We start from the raw sequence: 12,092 nt of genomic DNA, 5'->3' as shown, positions 1-12,092 counted from the left end.
CCCTTCCCGCATGACTGCTCCTCTGAAAAGGCACAATCCTGGCATAAAAAGCTAGAAAAAGAATAATTCAGGAGTTATTAAATAATGAGAATAAGGCTTAGAATGAAAACATAAACATCAAAAGAACTTTAAGAGTTATTACTTTATTATCACTCCTGCCATACACAACACTCATGTTTTCTGACTCCTAGAAGAGCCAGATAATCAGGTATGCAACATGACTGTAATAAAAACATTCTCTAGCATTAAGAACCTGCATTTCTATTGGCAACTATTTTATTGTTTAAATGATTCCTTGAACCCAAGGTTTCAGCCATGAATAAAGCAATCTGTGAGCATGCATTGAGCTTTACTCATCTGTTTAAACAGGCATGCAGTAAAAAAACTAAACAAAATAGACTCAAAATGAATAAGTTGACAAGTTTGAACAACAATCACCACACTAGCAGATGTGCTTCAAGATATTAGCTTACAGGTTCGGTCACTGCATTTTACTGAGATAAATGAGTCTGAATAACTCAGCCACCAGGCAAACCTACCAATAGCCCACAGATGTTGCCCAGCATATTTCATTGCAGGTTTAAGCTTCTCATTGGAATAGTGATCTGTAGACACCTGTATTTAATAAGCTGCTTAAAAATCAACCTGAATCTGTAGATCAACAAGACTGGGCAGTAATAACCATTGGCAGGGAAGAGTATAAAACACTTTCCCCATATAAAACTTCAGCTTCATTTTCTTGATGCTTTCACAGAACTCACCTTCAACCAGCAGAGGCACACTAAATGGAGTGTCTCTACTGTCAGACAATTTCCCACCTCCCTGCTAAATTGAACTTTTTGAAACTTAAATGATAGGCACTCTGTTCAGCAGTGACTGACCATAGCCATGAGCCTGCCTTAACTCTGCAATCAGAGCTAGTTTTGTTAATGGCAAGACTGAATGTGCTCTAAAACACCATGTTATAGGTGTTATAGGAACCACCTTCCCTAAATGGAACCGGAAAATGAGGCCCTGGACAAGGACACACCAGCATGTACCTTCTGCGTCTTCACAGATCTCTGCACATCTGGACATGTACTACAGGGAAGTATCAGGCTCTTTCAGATAACTCACAGGTGGTCAGATCTCACCACCTGATCTGCTGCTTTTCTGAACTGTGGATGTGCCTCTGTCCTCCCTCGCATCCCCTTAAGCTCACAGAGATGAACAGGTTGGCAGCTAAACAGCACGGTCTTACTTAAAGATCTAGAGCTGCCATTCTTTTCCCAGTAAAATTCAAAGGAAATAGGACTTGGACATTTGTGATGATTTGGGGAGATCTTGTTAAGAAATCAGGGCCACCCACCTACTTGATATGGCAATGCATGTCAGATATGAGTTTGACTCTTTTTAGTCTCTCCAGACCCTCCCTGGACACAGAAGGAAACTGATGCTCAACAGAGTGAAAGAATGACAAAATATATGCAAAAGTGATCTGTCATTTACATTGCTACAACAATTGTGCTAAACTCATGGTGCCATCACTATCTCTTCCAGGTTTGCTTTGGGGGTTTGTCACATGTTCTTTTTCTACAACCATACCCGCACCTTTTTCTTGAACACTCATACAATTGAGAAAAAAACCATTCTTTGACTGGAAAGCAGGATTTGAGGAGGTATACAAGTAAAAACAGTCAGAAAAGTACTCCCAGTTCTGTTAATTTAATTTCTGAAATAAACTGTTGGGACAGAGTAGGTTTTCTCATTTCAGCACAGCTCACTGCAATGCCTACTGTGCTAACCATCAGGGCTGCTGTTATTCTGATTTGTATCCACTAGTCAGTGTGGAAAGAACAAGAGAGGAAATTTAAGCAGCAGTTAAAGTGTCTGTACAGTTCAGCCAAGAAACATGGCAAGGGACAACTGTGCTGCATAGTACAGAGAAGAAGTCCAATGAAAACTTGGTTTCTTTTTAACCAATGTTCCTGCTGCCCACAGAAATTAAAAAGAAACCAACAGATAAGTTGGGGTTTTTTTCATTTTGAAGACAATTTTTGTTAGCAGTTTGTTGGTAAAGCACTTACAAGACAATATTGCAAGGGGAGAATTCTCTAAAAGTATCATGAGTTTTGTGAGTATTTAGTACAACCTCCGCATCCAAACCAACTCCCCCTCCATTTCCCTCCCAGGCAATTATCTTCCACTTTCCTCACATGAATAAAAGACTTTGTAGATGTTGGTGGAGCTTCAGCAGGCTTTGTGTCTGATATGCAGCCCATACCACTGTTATCACTTACCAATACAGCAGGACCAGGAAGACCACCAGCAAAGCCAGAGTGATTCTTGTACTATTCATTTCTACAGAGGCAAATGCCAGGAGATCTGCAGGCTCCATTTTCCTCCACTATAGCTCCAGCCTTGAGTGCTGAGTGCAGGGGAAAGCCTCGGCAAGAGCTGATAAAGCCTTCCACTGTTATATGAATGACATCTGCAACAAAACAGGAACCGAGAGAGCAAAAACATGTCAAGTACAAACTGCAAACCTTTCCTCTTCTCATCGACTGCACACTATGACACAGAACTGGAAGGTTCCCTGAATGGTAGAATGTAGCAATTTTCCCCCTCCCACTGTTGTTGACTGTCATGCCAGTAAATATTTACATACCCACCGCTTGAGACATCGGTGCTGCTGAATAGGTTTTTAGACATCAAGTATGGGAAACTGGGGAATGTGTGGGGAAAAAAAGAGAGGAAGAGAGCCTGACCATGTTACAGATCATGGAAGAAAAATATTAAGACACTTTCAGGGGTGCCCTGACATACAAACAGTGTCATTCTCCGAAACAGCAAAAATAGAGCATTTTTGCAACATAAAAGTTCATTAGCACTTAATTTACAAGCTGGTTATATCTTGAAAGAAAGGAACAAGGTTAACTTTAAATTATCACAACTAAAAAGAGGAATTAGAGGAAAACTCTATGAGAGAAGACCACCAACCTGTTACACACCAAAGTAACCAAATTCCATAATCAAAAAAATCTTCAGGATAACAACAGCAGCAGCTTTCAAGTAAATGCCCTTGCCCATGACAAAAACCTCCCTGAACTGTCCAGTATTGTTTGTTACTTATGAAACTATAAATACTCATATATGTACTGCAGACTTCCCACTCATTATAAACAACCTACCTGAAAGTTAAGGAAATCAATGCTACGCAAAAACTAAGTTTGTGAATTATATGGTAACCTTGAGAAACAGAAACTCTTATAACACACCAGATGAAGAGTGGTTTCTTCTATTACAACCCCAAGACAATAGCTTAGATTTAATGTGCAAGGCTTCTCCAATATCACTGTATTACATTTCCTGCATTTATCAGAGAAGTTAATAATATAGGTATCAAAAAAAGTAAAGTCTCTAACACAATGGAGTTTAATTTTAAGAAGATTTGGCTCTACTCTAACTGAATCATTGCTATTTTGGTTCTCCTGTGCTTCACAGCTGCATTAATTCCCTTCTAGCCTCAGATCCTTGCAGAATAAGTAAAAGGTGTTAACCAGCTCATCAGCTCCACAGAATAGCAACACAGTTCACAGAAAACCTTGCTTGTATTAACAACTTTATTGCTATTCTGGGTCAATAACAGCTCTGCTGGTTTGCTGCTGCTGGCAAGTTATCTGAGAACAACTACAACAAGAATCAAGATCAGCGACACAAGAAATTAATCAGTGGGTAGAAGCCAACCCCAACCAGTAACTAATTTTGTAGGACTTCTTTAAAAAAAAAAAATTAAAAAATCAAATATCCATATGTATTAAAGTCTCTTCAAAAAACTAAACTAATCTCCATAAGTGTAGAAGGTAAGAAATAATATTCAGATTTCACTGTACTTTTATTTACTTGGCTTTTGAGTTAAAAGACATATTTTTCTGTATATAGAGTTCAGATGCTCTCCTATTAAAGTCGACTGCATAACTCCTATCAGCACACACAGGTCAAGTACACACCTCACTTGTCTTTTAAGAAGCACTGGAGTCTTTTGCCAGTCACATCGGGAAATAGGTGGGATGAATAGTTCTCAAATGCATGGATTATGAAAGAAAATAGGCTCTCACATCAGCATACAATTTGTAAGACAACACATAATCAAGCTTTTCTTTTCATCCTTTCCTGGTTTTGATGTTGGTGTTTGTTTTATTTTTTAAGCCTCATCACCTGTTACTTGCTGAAGGATTTTAACTCAGCACCTCCAGCCATTAGGAAGGGTGGCACAACAGCATCAACTCCAACACCTACCCGAAGCACTCCTCATCACAGACCCAGGCACTCAGTTATCATCTCAGAGTTAAGGATCTCAGCTTTGCAGGGTGGGGGAAAAGGAGTCAGGGATGCAAACAGCAATGCAAACAGGCTACTTATCAATCCCGAGTCTCTCTTTAGAGGTCCTTTACATGAGAAATGTCATCCTAATTAACCAGTTAATAGTACAGATATTTTTCACCAACCTCCCTTCCTTTTGTTGAGCCACACTGGTCAATATTATTCTCCCTAGAGAACTAGGGAGACAAAGTTCTCACCAACCACATGCTGGAGGAAGCCAGAGGCAAGCAGAAGTGGAAGAGAGCCTTTTCCTCTAAGACTGCTATGAGTCAGCAGCACTGTCTGCATTTGCCTCCACCAGGCTTCACTCCAGATTGCATCTACCAAGCTTTGTAGCTCCTTGACACGGTGCCATCCGAGCTCTTCTCTCCTGCAGCAAGTAAATTCCATAGATCACTGCCTTGCTCATCACAGACAAAACGTTATCTACAAGAAGACATCCATCACATCCCTCCTTCCCCGGCGCTGCCTTGGAGCTCCCCAGCAAAAGGCAGACATACAAGACAGAAGCAATTCAATTCTGAGCAGGCAGAGCTTCAGCCTGCACAGATGTTGGCAGCAGTAAGTATTAAACAGGGAAGTACGTAACAGCATTCGAAGTCTGAGGAACTGAATTGTTCCTCAACTGTAAAAGAAAAAAAAAAGCCTGGCACCCAGACAATCCAGGTTTTACAGGAAGCCTTCATGTCTTAAAGCCCTGTCTGACTGCAATAATATTTTCTGTAAATGCTCTTCCAAAAACAATGCATTTTAACTTCCAAATGAATACAACTGTGGCTATGAACCTCAGCAATGCTTGACATACACTGGTATCACTCCGGCAAGAAATACAGAGCTTATTAAAAAGTAGGATCATAGACCTTCTCAGTAAACCTAAATCACATTAAGGACTATGAGTTGTCTTCAAAGCATATCAAATGGAAAGTGTAGTCTTATCTATTTTAGAAGCTAATGACTACACCAGCTAGACTAACCATGCACTCCTGCTAATGAACAATTTCAACTCCTCTCGTGCCATTCTACCTTGTATGTTTTAGGTCCATAATAATCTAATTAAGGCTGAGCCACACCAACTTTATCATAGGTGAAGGAAGCCCAGGGTCTATAGAAATTTGTAGCACAGATCAACTACATTCTGTTATAGACAGCTTAGCAACAAAATAGTGCAGACCAAAATACCATAAAACGGCTTAAAAAAAAAATCAGACTAGTTTATGTATAAGCTTTAACAAAGCCCACGTACAAAACTGTGTAAGTATGTATGATAATAATTTATCTTAAAGACAAAAACCTTTCCAAAGCCAAAATGAATTCTTAATATCTTGAAGGTAGACCAATCAAAAAGATCAAAGACACATTTCACATGGATTTTTTTAAATTTTAAAACAACCCTAATATTCAAAGTACTTGGAATATTAATCTGTTGGAATAGAGGGTTTTATAATGGCCATCTGTGACTTAATTATTACTATCCCTGTTCAAGGATTGATTAGGCAGATTAATCAGATGATTTTGTACTCCTGCATGACAAACTATGATAAACTACCCTACAGACAGACCACCAAGGCACCAGAGTCTACTAATAAAGATCTTGTTCTACATTCAAAACAGATGGGAGCACCAAAAGGACACCATGAGCCCATGGAAGATTCTTGAACCACCTTGAATAAAAACAGTCCAATAAACTGGATCTCAGAAGGCAAACACAATAACTGTAAAACCACACTGAGGAGGCCACCTTCATGACACTTCCAACTGAGAAACTGAAAGACACACTTCTACACTTAAATTGTTTTGCCAAGTCAGAACCTCGTTATATTAACCTAAATGCTTCTCAGGAAACAGGCACCCAGCTTTAAATTCTAGGAAAGCTAAAATATTATGCAAACTTGTACTTCACTAACAAATTTACTCTAAGCTGACTAAAAGTTTTGGTACTTCAAACTCAGTCAATATCTTAGGAGCTAAAAAACTTGTTATGCTAACTAAATGTAGTGCCACTGTACTAAGTCCCCTCTAAAAGCAACAAGCTGTGAGATATCCTAGTTATTTCAAAGAACTCCACTTAGAAATAGCACAGGTTTTGTGGTCAAAAGGAATGACAGTTTCTTCCTCTTGCTGTGAGAGTTCAGAATGAGTTTCTAAAATAAAGTTACCTTTGCTAATAGTAACATTAAGATCTTGTATCCCCTGCGAAATTCCAGAGAAAGCAGAAATTACTGTAACATCTGCTGCCCGTCGCCAGGCATTTCTAAGCAAATTGACTTTATTAAATAATCAGTAACTTGTTTATATTTCTACAGCTTGCTTTAGAAACATTGATTGATTCAAGCAATCCTATAATTTCATTGTCCTATAAACTTGACTGGAGATAAGTAAGGATTTATGTTGATGGATCAATAGCTCCACATTGACAGCAAAAGCCAAAGAACCCTACCTAGGCTAGTCTTGTAGTTGCAGTGAGACATATAAATCACAGAATACGCCGAGTTGGAAGGGACCCACAGGGATCATCAAGTCCAACTCTCAGCCCTGCACAGGACCATCCCCAAGAGTCACACCACATGGCTGACAGTATCATCCAAATGCTTCTTGGAACTCCATCAGGCCTGATGCCATGACCACTTCCCTCAGAAGCCTGTTCCAGTGCCCAACCACCCTCTGGGTGAAGAACCTTTTTCTAATATCCAACCTAAACCTCCCTTGACACAACTTCAGGCCATTCCCTCAGGCCCTGTCACTGGTCACCACTGCCCCTCCTCTTCCCCTCACAAGAAGGTTGTATACTGCAACGAGGTCTCCCCTCATCTCCTCTTCTCCAGGCTGAACAGACCAAGTGACCTCAGCTGCTCTTCATATGCCTTCCCCTTGAGGCCCTTCACCATTTTTGTTGCTCTCCTTTGGACGCTCTCTAATAGTTTAATATCTTTCTTATATTGTGGTGACCAAAACTGCACATAATATTCAAGGTGAGTTTGCTTTTGTAACAATACCATGGTAAGAACTGGTAATTTAGAATTTCTTTTGTGAAGTTCAGTTTTTAAACACCATGAGAAATACCTTACCTTCTTTATTTGATTGAGAAGCTACTCTAGATAACAAATTCCAGGCTTGAATTCCCCAAACTGCATATCAGTGCTGGATCACAGGTCAAAAGAACTGCGAAAAACTTAACAGAAGTACCTTGTTCTATAACTTAATTAAATAAACTGTGCATATTGACTTCTCTGTCATCCATTAGCTGGTGAGATTGACACCAAAACGTATAAAGCCCAGTCCTTTCCTGCTGGTTTTCCCCAATTAATAGAAATATTTTGAGAGCTCAATGTGCTATCTCTAGCTACTACATTCCCCACCTTACCTCTCCAGCTTACAGTTCAATAATTTTACTGTGAAATCTTTTCAATACGATACAAAGAGAAAAAGATTGAGAAAGATTAGAGGATGACTACATGCAGCCTCCTTAAAATCAGGGCAGGCACCTCAGAGGCAATTAGCCATAGCAACCAGCATCACGTGGAGCACTGCAATGGCTCCCGATCTGCCAGCTGGAGAAACTCGGGACATCACATCCTTCTAGGTACCCTGACAGGAGAAGGGGAGTTGAAGAACAAATAGAAAGGACAACAGGGAGAAGAGCAGCAAAGAACAGGTAGATCTGACCATCCTGTTGCAGGAAGACAGCCGCAGCTGTCCACCCTGCATTGTGCCTGTGAAAAGGACAAGCTGAAAGCTGGATGAACGTGCTGCTCAGTGACTCTTTCAAAAGCAGCTGATTGCTGACGCAGACTATCAACAGCCTGCACACATGGCCTCAAAATGGGCTGTCAGGGCCAGAAGGGGGGTGGAATGAGATCTGAGGGCAACCCCCACATAGACCATCCCTCACCAAGGGGTGAAGGCTCACCAGGTTGAACACTGGAGGCAGGTAACAAGGTCCATTGGCACAGCAAAGAGCGAACCAGGGCCCACACAGGGATTCAAGTCAGCCACTGAGCACCCAGATGCAATCTTCCGTGGGGTCCTGGGCCCATGAGAACAACGTGCCAGTGGGGAGTCTCAGGTGAGATCAGTCAAGACAATAAACATTAATTGGTACCCTCAGTGCCCTGACAAGCCCAGTACTAAGGTAAAAAGATAATGACAGGCACATGGGAGTAGGGTAACTGAAATGGCAAATTCCCTAATACAATGCATTTATCAATACCGTGTCAAAATCCAAAATGACAAAAGGGTAAGGCACCAAAACTCTCAAAAATCATGAACTCAGGAAAGGTAAAGAAGTATTCTTCACCTGGGATCCACCACTGTTTTTTCAAATACGACATGCTCCCAGCAGAAACCCCACAGATTTGAATGGAGAATGTCCCCACGGTTAGGGGGGTTACGGCCTTCCGCCTGACAAGAATGGTAGAATTATGTTTCACCTGGGAACTGTGGGTATTATCAGTTCTTCCTTCATGCTTTATCTCTAATGGTCTAAAACGATAGGGTTTGGAGGCCTCTTTGTTTTGGGACCTTCTGAGATGAATAAGATAGAAAAAAAGAAAGATAAAATTATTGTGCAATGTATTACATGATACAAACATGCCAAAACTAGAAGAGGTACTACATCTCAGGCACCACCACCACCTAGTCTCTGCACAAAAGAGGCAGTAAACTGGAACAAAGGAAAAAGAAAGGTCATGATCAAGCAAGAGACTAATACTATTGCCACAGCAATGGTTCTCATACCTCAAGAAGCCCAGAGGCTATTAGTTTACATCCAGATGTAGAAAGGCAACCTGACTGCAAAGAAACTCAACCTGGCAGCTCAAAGTAGTCAAAGAACAGCCCCAGTTCTTCAGCAATTCTTTAGTGGCATCCACAGAGCCACTCTTTTAGGACGCAGAAACATCCCTTCACAGGACATGGGAAGCTCTCGTGGAGAACACCAGATACAGGGTTTGGTAATGCTGCTCTGACTCCTGTACACAGCCAGAGGAAGTTGTTGCCCTGTTGCCTCTCTTGCCTTTGAAAATGTTCCCCGTGACAAGCATTTCAAAACAACAATAACTGCAGTGTGAACAATCATGACAAATATTTTCAGAAGGCAGTAAGAACACAAAATATATGGGGCACTGGAACACACACAGCAGGAAGACATATAGCACCTTCAGACTATAGCGCAAATGCAGGGACAATATAAAGTACATTGAAAAGCCTTATTTTCACTCACGCCCCTACCAAGCGGGTATTCGCTGCCTAAATGTATGCATCACATGATGAATAATTCTTGGTAGATCATGCCAAGTTTTCCCAAAGGCCTTCTTACCCATATGAAAGGGATCACAGACAACTAACATGCAAATTGCAGCCCTCTTATATGCAGCAGAAGAGCACATGCAACATACGGGTGGCTTTACTCTAGTTCAGCCTTTTGTGCTTTCTCATTCATTGGGGTTTTTTGCTGCAGTCCTTTCTGCTGACCACTTGTACACTGATTCACCAAATCAGAAATCCCTTCAGCTCTCTCATTCTCAGCAGATGTGTTGTAACACAGACATTCATAACTGATGAGGGGACAGAAAAAAAGAAAAAGTGAAAACGAAACTTACACAATCGCAAAGCCAGGAATTTCCAAATTTCAGGTTATTTCTGCAAGTCTTGGTTTAGTTGAGGTTTTTGCTAAAGCACTGGTTGTCCATTTGTGCAACTGTGACAAATACAGTTTTACAGGGGTCAAAGGTGGTCAAGCTCAAAGCAAGGAAAAAATGCTCCAAAGCTGTGAAACTCAAAGGATCAGGGCTAAAACACTAATTAAACTATTTTAATTGCTCAATTTAAAAAATGCATGTTTCTCCTGCAGTCTCATGAATTTGAGACTAAATTTGTGATTTCTCAATGCTTGAGGTTAGCAATACTTGCAAAAAGGCATGAACCCAATAAGCTGACCTGCTAGCCACGGGAGGAGAGGTTAAGTGGAAGAGTAAATAACCTGATGTATGAGTTGAAACAGCAAGAAAAACTTAGTCTCAACAAGATTTCGACCCTGCTGACATTCCTTCTAACTTGCTCTCTCAAACTCTAGTGCAGTTGAGATCCGAACCTAAGGTTCACAGAGACCAGCCTCCTACCTTCTGATGCTTTCTACCAAGTGGTAGATAAATCCAGCCTTATATTGTGGCTGAGTTAGTGTGAAAAGGAAGTATGTATCCTTCCCAGTGTAGGGGGAGCTTTCTCCTTAAGAGCCCCTGCTCTGGCTGTGGCGGTTCAGACTAACTAGAAATGCCAGCAACTACCCAGATGCATGACAGAGGAGCTGGGACTACTTCAGACAGCGCAGGGACAGTGGGATGTTATGATGAACTGTAATTCATTTACCTTATATTCCTAAGCAAAGTGACACATGAATGCGAGATGCCAGATGGAGTAAGCTGACTGAAAGCAGACAAGATGGGTTTCAGATGGGACCTATATTTATGCAAGACTAGAAACCAAAGGCAGAGAAACAGCAGAAAAGCTGCACAGGACAAAAGCCTCACCATACATTCAATAAAATACAGTTTCTTTCAGTCATCTTTACCTTGGCTTCCTTTGGCCAAGTCTGTAAAGCAGTGAGGCATCACATAAGGGATGCAGGTGTTCACAGGGGCCCCTACAGATGCATGCAAGTATTTTAAGGTGTAGCAAGGATTGACGTTTTTGTAAGTCTGGTGCAGTGAGATGTACTCTGTTCTTGTGTGATGCACTCAGCTCTCTGAATAGAGAGCACCAAGTCCAAGGGTAAAATATTGTTTTTCTCTTAGTATATGTAGCTCCAATTAACCTTATTGGAGCATTGTGGGTACACTGAGAAGATTACACTCCTTAATGTGCAGTTACAACTGTACTGTAAATGAAACATTTGATGCTTTCTATTATGGTTCAAGACCACTACGCTCTTCAAGACTGTTATAAACCTCAGAAAACAGGGGTTTATAATGGAAATGCTGAAACACTCAACTCTAAAAGCCCTGGCAGAGAGGAAATATAGTTATAAATTCAGCTTCTCTTTTCCAGCATATACATTGGCAAGTTATGAATAATAGGTATTTCTACAGTTACGACAGATGTACACACCGCTTAGGATAACCTTTGCTGTAAAAGTGGAGGATGGAAAGAGCTCAAAGTGGAAAGAGCAACCTTTCCTCTTGTCTCTTACAGAGTTACTGCAATTGCAATAATGACATAAAACCAGCAAGTGAAATTTGGTAGCCTGTGCACCAGGGTTGGATTCTGAATGCATCTTTTTAAAAAGGGTGCGTTATGTTTCTGTGGTCAGCAAGAAAAAGGCACGAGCCCTCCCCAGCCCCCTCAGCCTCCTTTTTTTTAAAAAAAAAAGAAATTGGCTACTTGGATACTGTTCAGATGACATTGCAAAGCAACCTGCTATCCAGTCATAAATGGATATTCTCTATATATTCTCTTCTATATATAATCTGGTCCCTAGCTTCTTAACACTACCAAAAAGCAACATTTCAACCAGCAATTACTGGACTTGCTAATGTAAAAAGACCCTGCTCTGTTTGGCAAGAGAAAGATGGGCAGGCAACTGTACTATGACTGGGGCTGAGGCAATTGGGAATTTCTTCAGATATCAATAGCAATAGCAGAGGTGAAATATAATATATATATAATATAATATATAATATATAATATATAATATATAATATATAATATATAATATATAATATATAATATATAATATA

The 12,092-nt window shown here is 40.6% G+C and overlaps 1 protein-coding gene across 4 annotated transcripts in view; it reads right to left on the bottom strand.

Moving 5' to 3' along the window:
- The window catches only part of TBXAS1 (thromboxane A synthase 1), a 251,881-nt gene that overhangs the window by 228,257 nt on the left and 11,532 nt on the right, over positions 1–12,092 (bottom strand). For all 4 annotated transcript variants that reach the window (XM_027660819.1, XM_027660828.1, XM_027660809.1 and 1 more), the window contains one exon: positions 2,280–2,470. In XM_027660819.1, coding sequence (XP_027516620.1) covers positions 2,280–2,377 — 98 coding nt within the window. In that variant the 5' untranslated portion in view covers positions 2,378–2,470. The remainder of the gene's footprint in view (positions 1–2,279; positions 2,471–12,092) is intronic.

Source organism: Corapipo altera, unplaced genomic scaffold, assembly GCF_003945725.1.
Source record: "Corapipo altera isolate COAL_440 unplaced genomic scaffold, ASM394572v1 1, whole genome shotgun sequence".
Taxonomy (NCBI): Eukaryota; Metazoa; Chordata; class Aves; order Passeriformes; family Pipridae; genus Corapipo; species Corapipo altera.
This window is presented reverse-complemented; position numbering and strand designations above follow the sequence as displayed.